The sequence below is a fragment of the Nomascus leucogenys genome, chromosome 8 (assembly GCF_006542625.1).
Source record: "Nomascus leucogenys isolate Asia chromosome 8, Asia_NLE_v1, whole genome shotgun sequence".
In the NCBI taxonomy this organism is placed as follows: Eukaryota; Metazoa; Chordata; class Mammalia; order Primates; family Hylobatidae; genus Nomascus; species Nomascus leucogenys.
Genome location: NC_044388.1, coordinates 89,981,271 through 90,006,820, shown reverse-complemented (window position 1 = coordinate 90,006,820; position 25,550 = coordinate 89,981,271). Strand labels below are relative to the sequence as shown.

The 25,550-nt window shown below is 50.3% G+C and overlaps 1 protein-coding gene across 4 annotated transcripts in view; it reads right to left on the bottom strand.

Moving 5' to 3' along the window:
• Nucleotides 1–25,550, bottom strand: part of ZNF618 (zinc finger protein 618) — a 180,608-nt gene that overhangs the window by 55,639 nt on the left and 99,419 nt on the right. For 3 of the 4 annotated variants that reach the window (XM_030817674.1, XM_030817672.1, XM_030817673.1), the window contains exon 3: nucleotides 13,217–13,476. In XM_030817674.1, coding sequence (XP_030673534.1) covers nucleotides 13,217–13,476 — 260 coding nt within the window. Of the gene's footprint in view, nucleotides 1–3,369; nucleotides 3,466–13,216; nucleotides 13,477–25,550 lie in introns of all 4 variants that reach the window. The other variant, XM_030817675.1, reaches the window with a different exon arrangement.

The following is a 25,550-nucleotide window of genomic DNA, read 5'->3' as shown; positions in this document are numbered from 1 at the left end:
GTGGCCCTATACTCCCTGTAGGAAATGCCCAGCCCTACTCTAGATAGGCTCAGCAAGGAGAGGACCCCCCTACACCTGCTGAGGAGTTGTCTTGTTCCCTCAGACACACAGAGACCGACATGGTGTAAAGGCCTGGCCCCCCCAGCCGCTTGCTAGGCCCTTCTCCCAGAAGCAGGGAGACTGAATTGGCCAATCTCCTAGTGAGCACTGCAGAGAGGTTAAAAGATGAGCCTGCCCATGTAGAGGCCAGAGCAAAGGCCCATGGCAGGAAGCCAAGAAGAGCCCCTCAGATCCAGCCTGTCAGGGACCCCAGGGGCAGAGACCCTGCCTGCTCCCCATCTAAATCAGCCCTCATGAAAGCCTGAGGCCACCTGGGCCCAGGCCTCGCTCTTCCTAACAGAACAGCCAGGGAGCGTGGACAAATGCAGAGGCCCCGGCCCACTCCAGGCTTAGCGATCGAGTGGCTGGGGTGGAGACCTGCCTATTCCAAGGTCCCCAGGGAATTCTGGTACCCAGCATCTGGGGATGGGAGAGGCAGACCTGGGATAAGAGTCTTAACTCTGCCATTCACTGGCTGGGCCTCAATTTCCTCCTGGGAAAAATACGGATGATTCAAGTGTGTTGGTGTGAAGACCGAGTTTGCATGAAGAGTGTTCCCAGCACAAGACCAGACCCTCCGTGAGGTGAAGATCATGAACTCCTACTCCCTTAGTCTTGCCTGGAAGCAGAGGCCCATTTCCTGAGTGTGTACCTGAGGCATGGAGTGAAGCTGGAAGAGCACTGGATGTGGAGTCTGAAGCCTAGTTCAGCTCTGCTATCCCTTAGCTCAGGCGGATCCAACCTTTTGGTTTCCCTGGGTCACACTGGAAGAAGAATTGTCTTGGGCCACACATAAAATACACTAACACTAACAATGGCTAATGAGCTAAAAAAAAAAAAAAAATCACAAAAAGACTTACAACGTTTTAAGAAAATTTATGACTTTGTGTTGGGCCGCATTCAAAGCCATCCTGGGCCACATGCGGTCACGGGCCGTCGGCTGGACAAGTTTGCCTTATCTGTTTGATCTCGGACACATCCTTTTTTTGATCTCGGACACATCCTTTCACTTGTCTGAGCCTCTGTTTCCCCACCTGCAAAACCGGACTCTGATTCCTACAATTCATGACTCAGGTCCGTATCAATGAGGTTCATCATGTGAGTCGGCTGGCACACCACAGGTACTGAGGAACAGGAGCCGGTGCCACTGGTACTACTGTGGGTCACTCCAAGGGCCGCTGTCATCCTAACACCAGTGTGGGATTTAGTAGTCTGTTATTTAGTGGTTTGTATGTGTATTACCCTTGTCACACAGGGAAAAATACAATCACGTGGAGGGCGAAGATCAGATTGCATATTTCTTTGTATTTAGCCCTGTGATTGGCACACAGCGAGGGCTCCATAAATCCATGGTGTCTTGCTGCTGTACTCATCTGTCACTGAGTAATAATGCCTCCAACTCTCTTCCTGCTGCCTCCACCCACTCTTCAGCAGTTTCTGCCAATTCCCCTTCAACCAGTGAAGAATTTACGAGTGCCTGCAATGTGCCGGGCACTGTGGCCCCAGCAATGAGCAAGGTGCGCTCCCTGTCCTCTGTCTAATAGGAAGCAGACAGGCCAGCTGGCACGGGGACAACGCAGGATGATGGCGTTAGGGCAGCAAGTGCAGCGCCTGGGGGCACAGAGGCAGGACCCTGGCCCAACTGCAGTGGGCGGCCCAAGTCAGTGTAGTAGATACTGTTTACAGCCAAGCCAAGGCCCGCCTGGCAGGCAGTATGGAGTTCACCCCAAGCTGTGGGAGAGCTGAGGGCACATGCAGCCTTGCCTGCAGGTGTCACCCCCCACAGAGGGAGTCATGGGGGGCATGATGGCTCCTCAGCCTCTCCTCAGCTGGCTCCTGACCCCCAATGCAGAGTGAGGCAGCCTGTCTGGCACACGGAGTCTCTGGACTGAGCACTGTGTGCTGGCAGGAGGGACCCTGAGCCTGCCCCTCATGCAGCGTAAAACCCAGGGCCCCGCCTGCCCCTCATGCAGCGTAAAACCCAGGGCCCCGCCTGTCCCTCATGCAGCGTAAAACCCAGGACCCCGCCTACCTCTTGCTCAGCCTAAAACCCAGGGCCCCGCCTGCCCCTCATGTAGCGTAAAACCCAGGACCCCGCCTGCCTCTTGCTCAGCCTAAAACCCAGGGCCCCGCCTGTCCCTCATGCAGCGTAAAACCCATGGCCCCGCCTGTCCCTCATGCAGCGTAAAACCCAGGGCCCCGCCTGCCCCTCATGCAGCCTAAAACCCAGGACCCCGCCTGCCTCTTGCTCAGCCTAAAACCCAGGGCCCCGCCTGCCCCTCGCTCAGCCTAAAGCCCAGGGCCCCGCCTGCCCCTGGCTCAGCCTAAAGCCCAGGGCCCCGCCTGCCCCTCGCTCAGCCTAAAGCCCAGGGCCCCGCCTGCCCTGGCTCAGCCTAAGCCAGGCCCCCTGCGCCTCCCGCCCCCGCCTGCGCCTCGCTCAGCCTGACTCTGGGCTTCAGGTTCCCCTATGTGATGGGGCCAGAGAGGTGAGAGGTGGGGCATGGGGAGAGTTCACCAGAGTGGCAGCCCTCAGTGCAGCGATGCCAGCAAACCTGGGTGCAAACCCTGGCTCACCACATCCCAGCAGAGGGAGCCCTGGACAAGTCATGGAACCACCCACACCTCAGGTTTCCTCTCTGTAACACTGTCTACCCCTCAGGGGGACGGGTTGTGAGGGATAACATGGTGGCTCCTTAGCACAAGGCCTGGTCCACAGCAGGCACACGATATAGGTCAGCTGCTGTTACTAGCAGCATTCTCCAAAGTTTATTCTTTGGAACCCAACTCCCTGAATGCACCCCAGCAAAAAGAGGACCATGGCCAAGTGTGCATGAGGGAGACCTCGTGGCGTGGCCTGCGCTGGGGAGGCCACTGCACAGGAGCAGCCACAGGCCCTGCGAAGTCCTGCAGGGAGAGAGGTCAGCTACTGTTTAACCCACGGTCTCCCAAACACATTTGGCTTGGAACCCTTTTGTCCCCTTGGCCTGTTTCAGAGTTGCGGCCCATAGGAAGTGCCACCAAAATGCTCTGGACATTCTAGGAGTCCAGATTTCCACATGGTCTATCGTTCCTCCAGTAGTCCAGTACTTCCACGGTCCCAGTCAGATTTGCTCACGTGTAGCCAGGACAGGGGATGGAGAAGGTGGCCCCTCTTGACCCTGAGATGATAGCGGGGTCTGCTTACTCAGGTCTGTAGCTGACAGCTGTGTCCAGCTGTGCCCCCACCCATACTGGCCCCGGATCAGGCACTACCCCTTGGCCATCACGTACCAGATGCATATCTCAATGCTTGGTCAAAAATCCAGGTCCCTGAATACCGGCTTCGCACAGATCCACCGTGGGGGCTGCCTTCGGGCGCTTTTCCATCTGAATTACGTAAGAAATCAGAAAGAGCCCTTAAAGTTGGAGAATGCCTGGAAGGTTAGGGAAGGGGCGAAGTTGGCTGCACTTTGAGAAGCGTGGACAAGATCACACTGCCTATCTCTTCATTAAAAACCTTGTGCTGGCCAAGGGGCATCCACATGTTCCCAAGGGAGGCTGGCACACAGCAGAATACAGCAGCCATGGGCCAACAGCTCCCTGAATTGTTTTGTGTTTTCTCTATATTCTGATTCATCATATGATTAGAACACACAATTTCTACCCAAAAACCCTCCAGCAAAATCACCCTCCAAGGAGATGTGCCCCACAGGTGCAGTGTCCATGCATCCCCCTGGCCTGTGGCCACCACAGACCCAGACTGATGCAGTGGCGCAAGGAGGGCCTTCTTGGGGACTCAGCTCAGACAGTCCTCAGCCCCGATGCCTGACTCCCTGCCCAGCACGCTCCCTCTTCTGTTCATCCCAGCCACTTTTTTCCTCTATGAACCATGGCTATCACCATCACCACCTGTCTGGGCTCACTTCATCTGCAATGTTTCCATGCAGACTGACCTCTGCCCCATGGCATGGGTGAGGAAGCAGAGGCTAGGGGAGCTGTGTGCAGCATTTCACCCAGTTCATGCAGCCAGCTAGTGGGCTCTGGGTCCTGGCTCTGGGGCTTCTCACACCAGCTCAGTTCATCCTCACAATTCCAGCAGGTAAAAGTGATTATTATCCCCATTTTTCAGATGAGGAAAGTGAGGACCAGAGGGGCAACGCATAGCACCAGAGGTTGGTCAGATCTGATTTGCTCCCAAGCCACACAACTAGCCTCTTGGAAAGCACCAGGAAGAAATGGTCCCTGTGGGCTGTGCGCGGTGAATCTCAGCATTTTGGGAGGCCAAGGCATGCAGATCACTTGAGTTCATGAGTTCAAGACTAGCCTGGGCAACACAACAAGACCCCCATCTCTACAGAAAACACAAAAATTAGCTGGGCATGGTGGAGCACACCTGTAGTCCCAGCTACTTGGGAGGCTGAGGTGAGAGGAACACTTGAGCCCTGGAGGTCGAGGCTGTAAGTGAGCTGTGATCATGCCACTGCACTCCAGCCTGGGCAACAGAGTAAGACCCTATCTCAAAAAAAGAAAGAAAGAAGAAAAAAGAAGAACAAGAAAAAAGAAGAAACAAGAAAGAAGAAAGAAGAGGAAGAAGAAGAAAAAAAGAAAGAGAGAGAGAGAACCTTTACCAGGTCTCATTTCCATCCACCATCTTCCCAGAAGTCCTCATGAGGCTGGTGACTCAACATCCATTGCAAGGATGAGCATCAGCTCCGCTAGTAGCTGGCAAGGAACTGGACTCAAAGTAGGCCTTGGGGATCCAGAGCCATGCTACTGCCACCACCCCAGGTCACCTGCTGGATGCCAAGCAAGCTGTGTGTTCCTTTCAGTCATGGCACTTTCCTTAAATGCTACAAGGCAGCAGAGCCCCCCACTATGTCTGGTGCTGCCACAGGACTCCCCAGAGTCCCCTGTTGAGAGCCCTGGGACTGCTGCCAGGGATGGCTGGCAGGGCTTGCCAGCACACAGGAGGCAGGAGCAGACTTTTCCTCTCCCCATTCCTGCTATCTCAAGTGATGCAACAGTCACCATCCCAACAAATCCGAGTTCACAGGTCCAATTGAGCACTTTCCCTAAACACCCAGCTTAGCTCCCTCCCAGAGCATCAGATAGACCAGGCGAGGACAGGAAGTCTAGTTCCTGAGGTCACAGAGGGGGACACTAGGAAGATGCCTAGGAGAGGATGCAGGCTTCTGAGAAAGAACGTGGGGTAGCAACCCTTTGCACCCAGCCAGGTCTAGAGAAGCTCAGACACCTTTCACAACACACAAAACGTGACAAGATAGAAATCCAAAGCCGGTGAATGAGAGAAGAAAAACACAAGGGTAGGGACAGAAGGCTGGTTCCTTACAATGGACAGTCCCATATTTAGCTCGGAGCGTCTCAGGAGGTGCTGTTCAGAGAACAAATGCTTAGGAGTGTGCCCAGCCCTCTCTGTTCAAACATGCAACAGGAGCTGGGTCCAGGGCTTGCCGAAGGACAGGGGATCTGAACAGGGAAGTCACGGACAAGTGGGTTTCCTGAGGCTCTGGGGCTTGGCCTCAAACCAAATGTCCTCTGGAGCAGGGTCTTCCGAGTGAAGCACAAATCTCCTGGGGGTGTGTGGTGGCTGCCCAAGGGGTAAGTAGGTCCATGCAGCCTTAAGAGAATCATCAGCTTCTAAATGTGTTCTTTCCTAAAATCAATGTGCCAGAGAAACTGGCAGGTGGGCGGCCCCACTCACTGGTTCTTCCCACTCTCACCTTCACCCTTGTGCCACGTTACAAACAAAAGACAATCCTTTCACCCACCCCTAATCCTACCATGGTGCCTTCCCCAAGAGATGAAAACCTTGGGGCTCCAAGCAAAGAGGTGACCCTATAATACCGGTGTCAGGCTCAGAAAGTGAGTGGATCTAATGACCAGGAACAACTCCTTTTTCGAATCGGGTGATTTCCAACTCTCTGCTCTCAACAAAATTAGAGGAGGATCTAATGGAGTTGTCAGCGAAGAGACCATTAAAAATATCGTCTGATGATAGACCCCCGTGTGATTTCTGGCATACCAGTTGGAAGGAATTCAAAGAATTGAGTGACACTGCTAAAACAAAACTCTATCCACTGCCAGCTACTTATTTATGTGACTGAGCTTTCTAAGCACTTAGACCTACAAAAACCAAAAGACAGGAATTAAATTAATGCCGAATCTTGTCTCCTTCTAGCAATAAGAAATATTAATTCACAGATACATGAGCCAATTGAGAAAGAAATGAAGCCCTATCCATTTCATTAAGAGATGCATTCTCAGTAATTTTTTACTTTTACATTTACTATTTACCTAAATTTATTTTTGATGAATTGTATGCTAATAACAACTCAATCTGGAAAAAAAATGTTGCAGAATGTAGAGCTTTATGATCCCAGGAAATTTTTTTTTTTTTTTTTAGAAATTTCAATTTCAATTTATGTACATCTTGTTATGGCGATGAGTGTGAAACAGTGATCAATAAAAGACTTTGAAGCATAAAAAATATATTTTACATTAGGATAAAACCCTGTGGGGGCAGTGGACTGGAAATATGAGCTCAAGGAGAAAAAGGAAAGATGTAAAATTTCTGACTGCTAAAGATAGGCTTGTTCATATGTTTTTGAAGTGATGATGGCGGATATCAAATAGTGGTAGTGTTTGGATTCCCTTGGATACATTTTGAAAACTGGTTCACAGTTTTATTTCCGAAATGCCACTTTTTTTTTTTTTTTTTTTTTTTTTTTTTTTTTTTACACAATATCCTGGAAATTATATCCTTTGCAATGATTTAAACTTTGGATAAAAATGTTAGATGGCAACTCAAACGTGAAAAAGAATATACAGCTTTCAAAATTCTTTTAGGAGGTATTGAGCAAAAACAAATGTTTGAAAACCTTGGCCTTTTAGGTTCCTGTCACTCTAGAGGTAACCCCAGAGGTATCAATGTCCTGAGGTTTCAGCTAACAGTAGTAGTACTGGTTTTACATTTTTTGTCCCCTGTTAAAAACACTTCCATACCTATTACGTCACTCTGCCCCCAACAATTCTACTGGAAAGAGGGGCAGACTTTTATTCTACCTACTGACCATTCAAGACACGGTGGCTTAGAGAAGTTAAGGGGCTTATCCAAGGCCCCACAGTAGGGTAAACCCTGGGCTCTTGACTTACAGCCCAGGGGCCCTTTCTAACAGGGACCCTCTAACCCTTCAGACCACAAGAGGAAGCGTCAGTAGCAGAGACAGGACGCGCCTGGGAGGGTGGCCAGAACTCCTCCTTTCCGAGTGGCTGCAGCAAAGAGCTGAGTGTTGGTTCTGGCAGGCTCTTGTGTGAGGCCCTGCCAACAACCTATTGAAACAGGAAACTATCAGCTGGCACGATGAAGCAGGACCTGGCACCTACGCTGCCTGGGTCTGTCACAGGCTGAAACCCACGTGGCTGTGTCTGAATGACTGTCAAGCTCTTCTGCTGCTCCTTCCAGCGCCATAGCCTGGCTGCTGCCTCCTGGCTGGAGCTCCTTCCTCCTCTTTTCCTGGCTCTCTGGGCTGCCCTATGTGTGTGAGAACACCTCTGTACCTCGGTCCTGAAAGCTTGCTGCCTGGAAACATCCTTGCAGAATCCAGTCTCCCATCTATCTCATCCTTGACTCCCCCTCCTGCACTTTGTCCAGTGACCCTCCCTGATCACCTATGTCAGGACGGGGAACTCACTCCCTCACAGGCTTATGTCCAGTTACCAAACAGTTCCCATGGTCACACGAAGTCCTTCCTTTTACTGAGCTGAAATCCCCTCCTGGAGACTTCTCGGTATTGGCTAGGACACCCTGGAATGTGTCTGCTCCATGCGAACCTTGCAAAATGCTGTAAGTTGGGAATATTTAGATTCCATCATCCCCCCCTTCAGGTCTCCACTAACGGGGAATAACCCAGTTGGTCCCTGTCCCTCATGTGAAGAGGAGTCAAGTCTGGGCCACTCATTCCCTCCACGATCTCCTGCCCTGCTACTGAGGAAACTCAGTTAAGCCTCGGGTCTCCGGGCCCCTACTGCTCTCCCTGGACTACCTCATTAGTAACCACCTCAGGATTAAGGACCAGTGATTTCACAGCACATGAAAGAGTACCCACTGCTTGACAGTACACCTGGACCACCATAATGGGATGTGGGCATCCTTATCTCTTAGAGCCAGGAAATAGTCTAAGGGCTGGATGCTCTGATTGTTGTAAACCCAACTTGCCTTATCTTCATCAAAAAGAATGGCAAGTAGGTTTCCACTTCTAATTTTTCAATTCTAGCTGATTGGCAGAGACCTCTTGGCATACTGTGTTGAGAAGGATTCTGAGGTGCATCATTGGACAATGTACAGTAATCAATTCGCAGTGTCTGCCATGAACATGGGACTGCCATGAACCCAGAGTGAGGCTGGGTGAGCGAAGTATTCAGGAGGCCCTTGGCACTGCAGGAGCAATGGTAGTGCCTTGTGTTTACTGATCCTCCTAGAGGAGCCCCTGAAACCTCAAGTGTGGTCTGCCCTTCCTTCTTGGGGCTGCCGTACAGAGCTGTTCATGCAGGCTGTCAGGTGGGTGCAGGCGTCTGTTAACTTAACTTCCTTTCTTTCATTTCTGCTTTTATCCAACAAAGTTATGAAGTTTAGTATCTATCATCTCTGCTCTTCTTCCTATAAAAGGAAGCTCCTGGTCTTGCCCCCAAACCCTGCACCACCTCCATTGGCGGTGAATTTCTTTCTTGGAGTGAGAGACACCCTTCTCAGCACAGGGAATTCTCTGGGCAGCAGGGAAGCAGCAGCAACCACTGCGAACTTGGCAGTCAGCCTCCTGGGCACTGATGCCCCTCCTGACTCCAGCAGGAGAAGCTGCCAAATGCCATCTGCGTGTCCATGACCCGGGCTCCTCCATGGGAAGTGCCTTGGATAATGTTTGTGTCACTGGAAACATTGTTTGTCTGATGGCTGTTAAAGGGTCAGTGTGGACTCGGGGAGGCTCCCTCATGGCGCAGCACTGGGTGACTGAACAGGAACACTATTCTACTCAGCAACAGAGCCCATCTCTGAGCCCGGAGCAAGGCTGGGTGAGCGAAGTACTCAGGAGGCCCTTGGCACCACAGCACCCAGCACTCCCTGCCAAGTGCCCCAGGAACACGTTAACTCCCCCATGCCCGGTGACCAGGACAACGAATGCACACTGCAACAGGAGCTCACTTAAAAGCAAGCTCTAACCAGCATCCCACCCCAGCCAGGTCCCTGGGAGAGCTTTCCCTCCTTGATACACTTTCAGAAGCAGGTGGGAGGTAGGTGTTGTGAGGTGGAGTAGGCCCTTCATAACACGAAAGAAAATGTCACCAACTTGCTGGGTGACCCTGGGCAACTCTCATCCTTTCCTCAGGCCTTGTCTGCCCCTCTATAAAATAAGGAGGTCAGGGGTACCAAATTGACAGCATTCATAGCTCCATTGCCCACCTCTACATCCAGGGCAGACATCAATAATCAATCATGCCACCCTTTAGAATCCTCAACAGAGAACTCCTTATAGCCAGTAGCAACTGCTTGGACTTAACCCACAAGTTAAAATCTACTTGCCATCTTGAGATGAGAGGAGTTCAAAAGGTTCAACTCTAACACTGATTTTGTTTTTAAATGCCTTTCTTTCCTGGTGATGAGGCCAAGCCAGCTTCCTCTGAGCCTGACCCTTGGAAGAAAACCCCCATCCCTAGGCAGAAGAGCCTGCCTTCCAGCATGCAAGATGAGCTGCCGTGACAGCAGGGAGCGCTCTGGCCCTGCTTCTGTAGGGCTCCACCATGGCAGCTCCACACGTCCCTTGTCACTGGGGCTTCTAAATCTTTTTCACAAGAGTCTGCCCAAAGCAGATTACAAGATCCTCAAAGTCCCTGAATTGGAGGGAAGCAGTACTAGAAGGAACACCAAGGTCCAGACAGGTTTCCCAGTCCAGTTCTCAGGGGAGAAAACTGAAGCCCACTTGGAACCCGTGTCTTCTAACACCTTATCCTGCACCAACTTTCTTCCCCATCCCATCGTTTCAATATATCATAATGGCTTACTTCTTAGATTGGAAAAATCAGAAACAATGACTATTCCTTCCTCTTGAAGAGGCATTTTATACTATTAATATTAGTACTACTGAGAATACTAGCTACTTGTTTACTAAGCACAATGTGGAGCACTTCACATACATTATCTCATTGAATATTCAGATAGCCTGATGATTTCGTAATTGTAAGAACTGAGACAGACAGGGTCCGAGATAGCACACCTATTAAGTCATGGAGCCTGGATTCACTCCCGGTCCAAGGATCCCAGCTCATTCTCCTCAGGCAACACTGTTTCCTTCCACTGCTGCCTTGGATGGCCACGCCCATGAGGTGGCCGGGACGGGGACCATGCCTCATTTAACACAGGAGGACACTAAGGCACAGCGAGGCCAAGGACCCTGCTGCTGAGCAGCAGCTGAGCTGGAAATCAGCATCGGTGGCTGGCATGAGGCTCACAGGTCCTGGGGCTCTAACTGTGCAGGCAGCTGGCCTAAGGAAGATTCCCAGCATTTCCCTGGCCTAGCTGCCCAAGGCTTTCCCCACTGAATCCAGACCTCTGGCTCTATCCCAGGATTCAGATTCAACCATCCTTCCCTGGGCATCTCCTGGTGAAGGGCAGAAACAGCTACTAGGTCTAACGAGTCTTAACACACACAGACACCAAAGAGAGCAAGGGCAGGTCTCCATTAACTAACAAATCCACCAGTGATTAACACAGTCCCTGGCCTCAGGGAGTGAATATGGATGGAGGAACATCAGCGCAGGCCCCTGAAAAGACTCACTCTCTCATTCCACACTGGCCTAAGTCACTCCTGCGCCCCCCCAAACATTCCTGGTTCACCCCTATTCCATCACATGGGAGGACGGCATTTCCCAGCCTCTTTGAGGTTGGGTGGGGCCGTGTGACTAGTTCCGACCAATGACGGTGAGCAGAATTAACCTCTCTCTCTGGCTGCAGCAGTTAATTGCCAGCGTAAGTCTCTCCACAGCGTGCTTTCCCTCTGTCATTTGGCTGGCAACATTCTACATGACAGCTTTTAGTCTGGGACCAGAGGGGAGCAGAGCTCCCTCTTGACCCACAATGGACATGTACTGTGAACAAGAAATAAACTGCTGTGGTTTTGAGCTACTAAGATATCTTGTACCTTTCAGGATCTTTTGTTACTGCAGCATAACCTGGCCTCACCTTGACAGTTGCAGCACCAGTGTCAACATCACCACTCCCAGAAACCAATACTTTGTTTGGTATTACAGAGTGGAAGCAGGGAACATGGAGACATAAATCAGGCAGGTCCTGGAACCCCAATCTCTAGGGGTTTCCACTTTCATGGAAGAGACAGGCACAGACAGGGCCCCTCTAATATAAAAAGAAAGTAGAAAGTGCACCAACTGAGGAGCAGGGTAGAAACAGCCCACTCTCACCAGAAGAGATCAAGGAAGTCTTCCGGGAGGAGGTGGCACTGGAGTTGGCCTTGAAGGATAGGTTGGATTTGGGCAAGTGGAAATGGGGGAAGGCATTCCTGGGAGAGGCAACAGCATACACAAAGTACAGGAAGAGCAGACTATACTGGAATGAAAGGTCTGGGAAGACCAGAAGCAAGAAATGGGGCTAGAAGGTTCAGGTTATGGAGGCTCTTAATGCTCTGGCGTCAACTCTAGAGACAGTAGGGAGTCCCAGGGTTATAAGCAGGGGAGCAAAATGGTCAGTGTTCTGTTTTGGCCAAGGCCTCCTGGCAGCCAGGGCAGAGGGCAGGCAAGCTGCAAAAGCATGGCTGTTATCAGGATGCTGCCATGACCCAGGTGGGGGCTGAGATGGCCACAACCAGCAGGGAACAGCTGGGAAAGGGAGTTTAAGGATGATTCTCAACAATTGGGAAGAAAAGGCACCAGGACTTGGGTCTAAACTTGCAGAAACGAGGCTGTGGTGCCGCATCCAGGATGTGCACCAGGAAGATGGAGGTGCTTGGAAGTCAGTAGGAGGTGAGCCAGAGCTGGACCAGGAAGGCAGCAGAGGCCGGGACAGCAGCAGCACTTCTAAGAATACACTGAGCCTTGGAAACATGGAGGAGGGTGTGGAGGAAAGCAGAAATCTGGAGCCAGACCAGGCAAGGCCTCCACGCCAGGAATGAGGACTTTATTTCACAGACCAGGGGTTGCAAACTTGTGCCCATAGGGACTCTGACCCACAGACATGTTTTGTTTGGCAGATTTCAAAAGGTCAATTGGTTGCCAACATTTAAAACCAAAAGAATTCCCATCAAAATCTTCATTTCTGGCATGTGAATTGTCCAGAGATGTGGCAATGCTGAGCCGTATCCCCACCCAGCAACCGTCAGCGCAGCAGCTGAGCAGCAGCCGCCCTCCACACACGCGGTGTGCGTTCTCTAACTGGACACGGTCCCCACCACCTGTCCTGTTGGCTCATCTCTATTTATGCTAAATAAACATATTTGTTGGGCCTCGTGGGCATTTGAGTCTGTGAACCTGGCAGCAGTGCAGGGGGCCCCTGAGGGGTATCCCCGGCGAATGCTGGAGACCAGAGGGAGAGAAATTGTTGCTAAGATGTGAGTTTCCACAGAGCTCCTCTGGGCCTGGCCCAGGCCAGAAGAAGCAGGGGAAGCACCATCTGTCACCGATCCAATCCTGATGGGGTATCTGCTCTGAGCAGCTCCGGCACTGGGATCTCCCTCCCTCCAGGAGGGAGAAAAGCAGAGAGGCATTTAGGACACCGAGCAGTAAGGGCTGTGCGAGACCCCCCAGGGGTATGGGAGCCCTAAGACAGACAAAGGGATTCACTGGGCCCCCAGAAGGTTCCAGGCATTTGACTTATACAAGGTATTGACGGATGGATAGGGTCCTGCTGCCCAGCAGAAAAAGAAGAGCTCTCCAGCCGGAAACTGCACAAGCAAAGGCAAGTCTAAGAAGCTGAGATCTCTCCCTGAATGCAGAGGGAAGCCAGCAAAGGTTCTCTCAGCCAGGAAGGGGGCAGAGGCGCCAGGCCCCTTTTCCCCAGGACTCTGACTCCATGTTCCCACCCTGGTCTCCACCCTGACCACAGACGCTGGGCACTCACCAAGGGTCTGCTGGTTGCGGACGCCGCCGATCACCACGCAGATCTCGGCAGGCACGTCGCTGGTCCCATCCTTGCTGACCGCCTTCTTCTCCTCCTTGGCCTCGCCCTGCCAGATCACCTCCTGGATGTAGTCATCGGGCAGCTCCGTCTTCACCTTCACCTCCGTCATCGTTCCTTGCTCGGCACTCAGTGAGGCCTCGGCTGGCACTGGCTCTGGGCCCTCCACCTTGGTGCCCTTCTGGCTGCGCTTCAAGCGCTCCCTGGGAAAGAAGAAATTCCGTTCAACACCTTCTTCCTCCAGAAGAAGTTGGAGCAAGAAAGGCTCCAACTCTACCCATTTTACAGTTGGGGAAGCTGAGGTCTCAAGAGGTCTAGATGTGCCCAGTTGCCTCACTTGCCACTTACTTGCTTGCACTTATCATAATTGGAGTTACAAGTGACCTAAAAGGGCACCTCCAGCTGGCTGAAATCAGTTCTTCTTAGACCTCATTGTGCATACAGATCAGCTGGGGATCTTGAAAAAAATGCAGATTCTGGCTCAGCTGTTTCGGGGTAGGGCCTGAGATTCTGCATTTCTTTTCCTTTTTACAGATGGGTCTTACTATGCTGCGCAGGCACAACACAAACTCCTGGGCTCAAGCAACCCTCCCACCTCGGCCTCCTGAGTGGTTGGGACTCCAGGCACCATGCCACCATGCCTCACTCAGAGATTCTGCATTTCTAACAAGCTCTCAGGTGGGGCCAGGGCTGCTGGGCCTCAAACTACGCTTTGGGTGGTAAAGGTTTCAGTGCCTTGACATACGCAGTATCCAGTGTTGTTCCCTTCGTTCCTAGGCAAGAAGGCTCGGGATCTTGTCCAGGCTCTTCCCTGCTCCTATTTTACAAATGGGAAACTCCAATTCAAAAAGACTCACTGGGTTGAGATGTCATGGAGCCAACACTGTGGCATGGAGGGGGCTCTTCAAACATCAGAAAACATCATCGAGGTAATGATGTCAGTTCTGAAGAGTGCAGGGCGTGGGTCACTGAATGTCCTTCGTGAGGGGGACATTAAGGACTAAAGCAGAGCTGTGACTTGCTCAGGCCAGACATAAAATCAGGGACAGGCCAAGGCAGGAAGCCAGGTCCCTGCCATCCACTCCTGAAGCATCCTCCTTTCAACACAGCTGTCCATGTTATCATCCTAAGGGCCCCACAACCTTCTGACAAGGGAAGCATCCCCATGACTGCTGTCTGTGAGGTGGGGAAGCTGAGGCATGCACATACTGGGAAATGGAGTCATGTTCCAGGCCCAGAGACACTGCCCTGGCCACGCCAGCCTCTCCACTGTGCCAGAGGAGAGCGTGGTCTGTGAATTTCAAGGCCCAGACTCAAGACAGGGGATGCCAGCATTTCAACTGCAGCACAGCAGGGGCACTGGGCTGGGACTCAGGGACCCAGGCTCCAGTCCTCGATCTACAATGGGCTTGCTGTGTGGCCTTGGGTAAGACTTTTCTCTTCTTTGGGTTTCGGCAGCCCTGTTTATCACAGGAGCATGGGTTTAATCACATCTGCTGTCCTTCCCAGCTTCAGCTTTCATCCAAGGTGGAGAAAGGTTGGGAAACTGAGCAAAGAGAGAGAGGGATGCCCCCAGCTAATGAGGAGAGGACAGAGGAAGACCACGGGGAGGTGCTATGGACTGAACTGTGTGCCTCCAATTCAGATGGTGAAGCCCTAACCCCCTGTGTGACTGGATCTGAAGAAAGGGTCTTTGGGAGGTTAAGTGTGGTTAAATGAGGTCACATCGGAGGGGCCTTCATGAAGGGATTGGTGGCTTCGTAAGAAGAGAAAGAGATTGCTCTCTCCCCCACGTGAGGACACAGTGACAGGGTGACCCTCTACAGCCAGGAGGCAGCCCTCACCAGAACTCAACCGTGCTGGCAACCTAATCACAACCTCCAGCCTCCAGAACTGTGAGAAAATACATTTCTGTTGTTTAATTAAGCCTATGGCATTAGGCATGGCATCCCACAGCATTCTGTTAACAGCAGCCCAAGATGACTCATACAGGAGGCCAGGACTCAGATGCATGGAACACGAGTGCAAAGGCATGCTGGGAAAACCAGTCAGGAGCAAGGGCTATCGCGCTAACCACTTCCTCGCTGTGGGCCTCAAGCCAGCCACCTAACCTCTGAGCCTTGGTTTCCCCATCTGCAAAATGGAGTTAACGGGGTTGTCATGCAGATTTTACTCAATGAACACATGGAAAGTACTCAGCACAGCGCCTGGCCTGGAACTGCTCTCAAGACACGGTCACCATGACCATTGTTAATAATGACACACTGTTAGAGCTTCTTTGGCACCCAGTGGCGCCTCCTCCTCATGCATCTGTCTCATCAGGGCCACCAGACATACTGTCTGAGCTTTTGCCCTTCTCCACGGTAAGAAAGTGTAAAACTGCATGATTCAATTGCCTCAGAATTCATTTCCTTAATTTACTTAAGAAACACTTAAACAGAGCCTCCTATGTGCCCGGCACTGTTCTAACATACTAATTCCTTTCATCCTTAGCAATGACTGTAGGAAGGAAATCTTGGTATTAGCTCCACTTTACAGTCTAGGAACTGTGGCACTGAGAGGTGAAATAACGTACCCAAAGTCATGTGGGTGGTACAAGGTGCGACGGGGACCTGATGCAGGCAGCCTGGACTGGGAGACAAACTTGCAGAGGGAAGCCTCTTCACCCACAGCTGAGGCTGCCCCACATCACCCACCTTTGACCTTCAGCATCCAGAACAGAGCCAAAATCAAGGTGCTCCTGGGTGAGCAGGAGGGCAGGAGGTTCCCTGGCTTTCCAGGCTGCTGCTACCTTTGTGGGGGATAATATCATGAGCAAGAGTCCCCCTGGCCCCCCAGAGGGGAGCACGGCCCCGCCTAGCTGCAGGACACCACAGGGCAAAGAAGTCTCAAGTTCTGTGAGGCCTAAGACATAACAAGAACTGGCAGGTCCAGCAAGTCACAAGAGGACAGCTGTGGCTTTAGAGAGGGAGGTGATTCCTGCTGCTGGCCAACCAGAAAAGGGGATCCCCTGGAGGTGGTGAGCTCCCCGTCACGAGAAGCACTGGAGCAGACTGGCTGATGGCCTGGCGGGAGTGAAATGGGCCAAGCACCAGACTTGGAAGTTGGATCATCCTAGGGTCAAATCTCAAAACTGCCAGTTGCAGGTTCCTACATAAGTGACTTGACTCCTCCAAGCCTCAGTCTTCACATCCATACATTGGGGACAAACACAGTACCTACCCCACAGTGAGTGCTGTGATGCAAAACAAGGTAATGTCTATAGAGGACCTAGAACAGTAGCTACCAGTGGAGATGTTTAACTGTCTTTTTTATGGTGGGCAGGGGAGGGGCATGTGCAGAGGATGCAAGTTTATGTGGCATAGGCATTTAGCGTATGGGCTGTGGAGTTAGACCAACAAGGGTTTGACTGCCAGCTCTACCACTGTTCAGTAATGGGATACAGGCGGTGAGGGAGTGAGGACTTTGCCTAGTGCTGCAGAGGTGGTCATGCTGATGAAGCTGATAGTGAATGATGTGTATTCACATTCAAGCTGGGGGATAAAGAAAGCAGCTGACATTCCCATTTCCTAGCTAAGACCTCATGGGTGCTAATGGTCAGGGCCCTGAGGCTCAGTGGGCAAAGAGATGGAAGGAGAGGAAACAGATGGGGCCTTCCGCCCCGAACTCCCTTACCCCGGCTTTCTTCACAGCCAGTGTTCTGAAGCTCAGCCTGAGGCCTCGAGAGCACCTGACCATGCCATCTGAAAAGATTCAGTGTCCTTTCCTGCTCTCAAGTCCTCACCACCATCATGGCATTCTGGTAGGGGAAGGGAGGAGCTGTAGGAGTCAGGCAGGCTGGGTGGAACTCTCATCTGCCCACCCCCACACCCTGCAGCCCTGGGCAAGAGACTCCCTTCTCTGAGCCTCTGTTTCCTTGCCTGTTAAAGAAGGATCATGACTCTTGCCAGCTGTGGGGGTGGGCACAGAGTGGATTTCCATGAATGGCAGCTGCCATGATGATGACAACATTGGTTCATGATGACATCCTCACCTCTGGGAAGCCTTCCTGGCTTGCTTGAGGCAGAGTCAGACTCCCTGTCTGAACGCCACGTCTTCCTTGCACAGGTGACTCTGACAGCCATCCTCCCATTGTGTCCTAATGAACTCATCTTGGCTCGCTCGTCCCCTTCCCGAAATTCCAGTCTAGCTTCTAGTTCATTGCCTTGTTTTATTTCCTTTGCAGCCCTGTTACCTGAAAATGCTTTGTACACTGGCTCACCAAACTGCACTTGTCCTAAGAGTAGGTGGGGCCCTCGGGAGTGTTGTGCACCTCTTATACCCAGCATCCAGTAGGCCTATATTAGGTACTCCATAAATACGGTATTTGCTGAATGACCAAAAGGATACCTGCCTTCTAGTAAGCAGGCACTGGGACATATGCCTCCTAAGACTCCCTGGGGCCCACTGGAACAGCAGAGTATATCCTTCAGATGGGTTTCTAGAATGGATGGTCACCCATTTGCAACAGGGCCAAGCATGAAGGCATCACAGGAGAGGCCCTCTCCAAAGGCACAGGACGTGTAGCAGAGTCAAAACTAGAACTCGCATCTCCAGACTCCCCATCCTTTGTTCTTTCCACTGAACCACCAGAGTCTCAGGTCACCTGGAGTGCCCTTAACACCTGGAGCTGAGAGTCAGGCACAGGGGAATGTCTTTCTCCCATGAAAAGGCAGCCTCTCCCTAGTTCTTGTACCCACATCTCCCACCCCAAACAAATCAGAGGTCACACTGGCAAATACAGCTGCAGCTGCGTGACCAGCCAGATTCCTGACTGAGTTCGCAGAAGATGGGGACCAGTGAGCCGCCCTCTATCGCCCACGGGCACAACAGCACATAACCATGCCCTCCCTTAAACGCGATGCCCCTGAGTCCTTGCTGCGACAAAGGCATGGGCAACTTCCTTCTCTTCCCCGCCGACTTCTAGGCTTTAGATTTACAAGCCCAAATGTTGCTTTTCTCAAATGCTTTGCATTTAATTAGGTGTCCTAATAACAATGGAATCACAGAAGTACTTATATCACTTTGAGTTAGTGGCGCAGCTCCTTCTAACTTCTCTAAAATTTTTTTTTCATATATCATTTTTTAAAATAGAGCTCATTATTTTAATTATATCCATTTAAATGTACAGTAGAGCCCTTGGATATTCTCAGCACGAATCATTAGGTATATTAGTGAAAAAGCACTTGGAATCTATCTACATGCTGACACTCCATAATCTATTCTATTTGTGTCGCTGTAAAATAGATTTATATATAGATAACTACAAAATAGTTGCTCAAGATATGCTATGAATTTTATATTTAACCCAAGTCACACTTCAACATAAAATCCAAAGTCAAGCATTAAAAGGATATTTTTCAGTAAGTACCTGCTATCCGTGGTCACCGGTTACTAATTGTGCAAGCTGACCAGGAGAGAAGCCAGACCAAGTGGATCCCTGCCCAAGAAGTTCCCTAAGACAGCTGGCCTTTCTCTAAGGTAATGATTCTCAAAGTATGTTCCTTGAAGGTCTAGGGGTTCCATAGCAATGGCTCTTAGATGCACCCATGAGGCTGGAATGGGGGTGGTAGTGTTGAGCAAGGCTCTAAGACTCCCCATCTTCAATACACACAGCTTTGCTTTTTGCCTGATGTATACAGATTTAGGCCTCTTTCTCTCTGTGGTGGGGTGAGCAGTAGCCCCCTAAAAGATATGTCCATGTCCTAATCTCCTGATTCTGTGAATATGACCTTATTTGGAAAAAGGGTCTTTGCAGATGTAATTAAGTGAAGGATCTTGAGATTAGGCTCATCCTTGGATTAGCTGAGTGGCCCCTAAATGCAGTAAGTGTCCTTATAAGACAAAGGGAGATTTAAGACAGACAGAAGAGAAGTTACAGAGGAGAGAAGGCAATGCGTGCCCAGAGAGGTAGAGCTGGAATGATGTGGCCACAGTCGAGGAATGCTGATGGCCACCAGAAGCAGGCAGTGACAAAGATCAGATTTCCCCTGGGGCTTTCAGAGGGAATCTGACTCTTCCAACACCTTCATTTCAGACTTCTGACCCCAAGGAGTGTATAAACTTCTGTTGTAGTGAAGCAACAGGAGCGAAAGCAGCCATGGGCAACCAATACATGGTGCAACATGAAATTTGAAGAAACAGCTCCAAAGCAGTGAAGTTTGTAAATTACTATCTTCCACTACCTTTGGTTTTCTTCTGCTTTATTCCTACTTGATCCTGCTACTGTGTCTGGCCAGGCCAATGTGACTGCAGACTCTGCCCAGGGAGGTTTCAGAAACAAACAAGTCTCTCGCTGTCTCTCTCTCTGGGTCTCACCTGACAGTTCTTCAAAGAGCTCATGCCCACCTCATCATGCTTGGCATTGACAAGAGCCCCATGGCCAGATGGGGAAACCAAGGCAAGAACAGGGCCTGGGACTGTTTAATTCACATCTGTATCCCCAGCCCTAGCACAATGCCTGGCCCACAGAAAGAACTCAGTGCACATAGGTGAAGGAAAGGCATGGCCAAGGTCACACAATTTTTAGTGATGAGCTTAGTCTGAAAACTTTTTGGCTCCTGTTCTGGTACTGTTGCCACTAAAGCTTGCAGCCTAAGACAACGCAACCAAGTAACTTACCGGTGGATCTGAGGCCCAAAGAGATGCCATTTCAGGCATGTTGGAGGACAGTCCACGCTGATGCTAGGTGCCTGGGAGTATGGCGGCTTTGTTTCTGGGCACAATTTCCACATCATTCTGCCGATAATGCTGACGCTTAAAAGTTCTACCAAGTCATAGTAGATGTGAGCAGTGCTCAGCACCCGGGCCTTCAGTCCTATTTCTGCTGTTGATTCCCTGGGCTGGCTGCCCACCCCAAGACTCAGTTTCCCAATGTGCACAATGAGTGAGCAGGGATCAGAGACATCTAAGGCCCTCACACAGGCCAGACCTTTACCCAGCAAGACGTGTGTCTCCTTACACAGAGGGGGAGCAAGGCGTACATCTACGTCCCAAGACTCAGCCTGAGGACCCCTGCTCTTCCTCCAAAGGGTGCCATTTATTCTCATACTTCACCCACCTTTAACAATGTTAAGGGTGGAGAAAAAAGCCTCTAATCACAGTGTGTAAATAATGATTTGGTTAACTCCCCCTAGAATAAAACTCCACTCCTCAGGAATGAAGGTGAACTGCTCTCCAGCTGAGCTTAAATACACTCTCCATGAATGCATGCATGCATGGGATGTTAAATGCATTAACACACATCCAGACAGGACTCTGCCCACTGACCAAGTCCTCCAACTTTACCCACTTCCCACCCACTGACTATATGAGTGCAAGTGATTCTTATCTATTTGCTGATATCGGCAGGCCGGCTCCTTGGTAATCCCTGCTAAGTCCAATGGGCTGTTGCCTCCACTACTCCACCATAGCTTCTCTTTTCAAGGTCTCCAGTGGCTGCCACTCTAATCAATCCAGTGGTCCCTTCTAGTCCCCATCGGACTCTGCCTCTAGCAGCAGCCTCTAACACGGCCCCCCTCTCCTCCATCCAGCTGGTTGCTGACTTTGCTCTGTGCTCCCCTGGTGGACCTCTGGCCTTCTGGACATTCTTATCTCTTGTGCTGAATCTTCTTCATCACTCCAGCTCTTACAACTTGATATGCCCCAAGGATCAGTTCTAGAACCTATTGTATTTTTATCCACACTCATTTCCTAAGTGATCTCATGGAGATTTATACTTTTATTTCTTATTTATCTTTTTTAATTTTAATTTTTTAAAGAGACAGAGTCTTTCTATGTTGCCTAGGCTGGTCTTGAACTCCTGGGCTCAAGAGGTCCTCCCACCTCAGCCTTCTGAGTAGCTGGGACTATACAGCTAGACTCTTAGTTTTAAATATTAACTACATGGTGTTGAATCCCAAATTGCATCTCCAGCTTGGACTGGCCCCCCACTGAACTCTAGACCTGCATAAATCCCCAGCTGCTTGACACCTCCATCTGGATCCCTAACAGGCACCTCGTATTTAACAGGTCCAAAACCCTGCTGCTACATCTCTTCTCCCAAGACAGGAAAACAATTCTGCCTCCTAGCCCAGCACTCTTCCGGCTAAAACCTGCAATCTAAGACAACACAATCAAATAACCACCATCATCTCCACTTCAGCTAACAGTAATTCCATCCTTCCAGCTCCTGCTGTCCAGACTCTAGAACTATCCTTGACTCTTCCTGCTGTGTCACTCCCGACTATGAATACACCAGCAAATCCAGCCAGATCCACCTTCAAAGTATGTCCGGAATCCGACCATTCCTTACCATGCCACGACCACCACTTTCTCCTGTCTTGTAAACATCTCATAGCCAATCTCCCTTCCCCCTATACACTGCCCTGGAATCCACATTGGACAGAGCAGCCAAGGTCATGTCACTCCTTGGCTGAAACTCATTTATGGTTCCCCAGTATTTACCCACTCAGTGTACTCTGTTACCTCTCTGTCCACTTTACTGTCTGTTTCCTCAACTAGAACGTGAGCTAGAGGACAAGATTTTGTCTTCTTGGTTCATGATACTCAGAGCGGTGGCTGGCACATGGGTGATGGTCAGCAAGAGGCTGTTTACCAAGTGAACCAAGGACCAAGCCCAGGAAAGGTCAATGTCAGCATGGCACTGGAGGCATCTGTAGCCTCTGATCCAGGCAAGACTTTTCTGTGATCAATCCATCAACATCACTGTAACTGTCGATGGTTTTCCTGCTTCACTGAATATTCAGAACTGAAGAATGACTCATTCATCTGGCCTTTATTATAACATAGGTTAGGGATGTTTCACAGAAGCCAATTTTCTGAATAAGTGAAGCTTATTTCTTGAGTGTCAAAGTTATATCTTTATCCTTTCTGATGAACTGATGAAAATTTTCTAAAATGTAACACACTCTTCCCACTTTCTGAAATGCCAAGATACAGCAGCCTGGTAATACCCTGACATTCTCTCTTGAGGGTGCAGGGGCGCCATCTGACCACCAATCAGCATACACTCAGGCCCTAAGGCGACAGGGTGGCTGCCTCCACTAACGGTTCAGGAGCCTTCATTCTCCCACCAGCCGTTCTGGAAACACTCCTCTCTGCTTCTAACAGGCTCCTGCTCCCAACTCCAAATCTGCCCTCTAATTAATTCCATGTGGTTCTGGAAGATTTCCAGAGGCCAGGGCTCTACCCACTGCTTTTTGTATCCTTGTGCCTGGTCCTCTGGCAGGTGTCAGCTAAGGTCTGCTCAATGACACAAACAGAAAACGACCAGACAAAACACACCAGCACGCAAGGTGGAGGTGATGCTGGTGAGGACAGTCATGATGCAAATGGCACAAGTAACACGGAGAGTGATGCCAAGGGCCGCTGTGGTGTACTGCGTGCTTATGACATGCTGGGGCGGTGCTCCGGGCCCACACCTATGCCATCTCATCCTTCTGTGCAATGCCTGATACGGCATTTTTTGGTTTCTAGATAAGAAAACCAAGGACTGGAGAAACAGAGTGACTTTTTCACAGTCTCCCTGCTTCCTAGTGACAGAATCAAAATTCCACCAGGTCTGTCTGACTCCAAAGTCTAGGGTTTTAACCATTTGGATAATTTTTGTTTTCTCTTCTCAAGAGAAAACAATAAAAACACCTGTGGAATGAATGAACACATACATGACTAAATGCCAGAAGTCCCAAGACACAGGGAATATACTCCCTTGTTTTTTGCTGTTTCCTGAGCACACAGACAGAACTGGGCATATTTTAGATGCTAAAAGTCACACCAACATGAAATAAAGGAAAGGAATGAAGGGTCCCACCTCTTCCACAGAGAAAAGCGCCTGGGCTGTGCGCTTGCCGCCTGCCTCTCTCTCTCCCTCATGTGTTTTCAAATGCTGCTGTGCTCAAACATGTCCTTCAGATATAAAGAGTCTCCAGCTTTTAGTGACAAGGAGAGAAGCCATCGTGGGAAAAAGGTCAAAGCTTCATCACTAGCCTGGGAGAGCTGAGAGAGAGAACATGGAGCAGAACCACAGTGTCCACAAATGCCAGGAGAGAGGCCCATGCCTGGTACTTACTATTCCGCCTAAGTTTCAAAGCCTCACACCATCACCTGTTCCTTAATAACCCTCAAAATGATCTGTACTTCCACCTCTGTCATGTATCACTGATATATTTTAATAAATAGTCAAGTAGAAAAGATTAGATTAATAGATTAAAACTATTAACCTATTAAACAACTCTTAACAGTCTAGAAATTCAAAGTAACCTACAATGCATAAATACATCATTAGTTGGAGATAATTCTTAGGCACTTAATTTTCTTCACTGTGCGGTGTCAGTCAGCCACAACGTTGGGTAATATTGGAGTTCACAAAGACCGTATATGATTTAAATATTAACAGTAAATTCCCTGGTTAATTTAAACCGAGACTGGGGGAAAGCAAGAGTCCTGGGCAATCTTGTCAAGTCACAAACTCCAAAATTTAGCAGGGTGGGGTTCAACAGTTAAAGCTGGGAACTTCTCTCGAGGGTGCTGTGGCATGTGGAAGGTTGCCCAGGATTTTAAGAAGAAGCAGTGTTAACGGCATTTTAAACAGACACGCTACCTTCGTTTTCCAGTGGGTCTGGCAATGGTGCAATTCTGACACATTAGCAATGTGCACTGTTCTCTGAGGGGCCACCTCTCTATCCCAGATAGGATATCCCCAACAGACAGGTAGGGAGGGGAGGCCAATGAGGGGCCCATGCACACTGTCCTGCAGAGACCCACCACCCTGCAAAGACCGTCCTGCACACGAGGTCCCATGCAGACCCCAGAAGGCAGGGAGCTCAACCACTAAAGAGCGAGGCCATCCCTAAGACCCTACACTGGACGTCTAAACAAAGGATAAACACATTCCCTCTGTTCACCATCACTTTATGCCAAGGCTATGACTTAGCAACTACTCCTTTCTCTCATTCTCTGAGGTCCAACTCCTCTGGCCATCTTCTCCTAGGAATGAAAGGATAAGGAAGCACCCCAGCAGGACTGCGACCCCTCCACCTTCCTGCCCATGTCGCCAGCTGATGCCCAGTGCTGCCCAGCTACTGACATAGCTTTGCTATCCCTCCCTGGTGCTGTCCCCGTCCTGGCATTACAACTGCCCTCCTCCCCTCCACCCTGCAGTCTCTAGGACTAGGGGGGTGACGACCAATCAGCTGTTGCCCCAACACCCCAGGGTAAGAACTCAGCCCTGGTTTGCTCACTGCCTGGAGGCACGCTGCCCTTGGACATACACACAGGACTCTTTTAACTACATGATCCAGTCCTTACAAGGTGCTTGGGGATGACAAAGCAGATGCAGGGATCGTTGCTAGGAGCCCTACCCTGTCCACACCTTCCCTTCCTCATGTGCAAATCACGGTTGTTATACTTACCACTAAGGATACTCTGGAAGACTAAAGCATGGATGGATGTAAGGTGCCGTACACCTAATAGGAACTCAATGCATATTAGTTCTTTTCTCCCGCCCCTACTAAGTACACCAGACAAAATGTGAAAAGTTAGGTTAACTATGAAAAAGATGAGCTCACAGGCCGTCAGTGGAGTACTCATACATGGAAGTAGAGGAGGAATTTTTAGCCCCTATGAAAACAAAAGCAATGGGGGACAAGGCCACCCTCCATGCAGCAGTGAAGAGGAGAGATGGGAGACCCACACTGCAGCCAAGTCCACTGCAGGACAGCCAGGCAGGAGTGATCAAGAAGGTGGGTTTGAGGTGTCCCAACACTGTAAACCACCACACTCCACATGGAGTCTGGAGAGTGCTGAAGCCAAGGGGGAGCACGTTCTCTTTTGTCAGCAGAGCCAGACAGATGGTGAGGTTGTGGAAATTTCCTGGGTTGCCTTCTCAGATCAAGGGCCTCTGTTATTAAAGGCCTCAAGAAGCAACTAGGTCAGGTCCTCCTACTTCGCATTCTCAATATTGTGCTTCAGGACAAGGCAAGATTCTGAACACTGAACTAACAGCCACAGGTTCACAAGAAGAACTTTGCTCAAGGAGCATACGTGCGGGGCATGTGCTGAGTGGGAGGACTGAGTTCCCTAGAGACCCCCACCAATTCCCTTTGCTGGACCACCTCAAGTTCAAGTGCCCTTTGGCACAAACACCTCATGGATTTTGATGGATGTGAATTGTGGTTTGCATTTCTGTGGCTGTCTCCAGAGGGCAAACCTAAGACTGTATATGAATTTTCAAGAATCT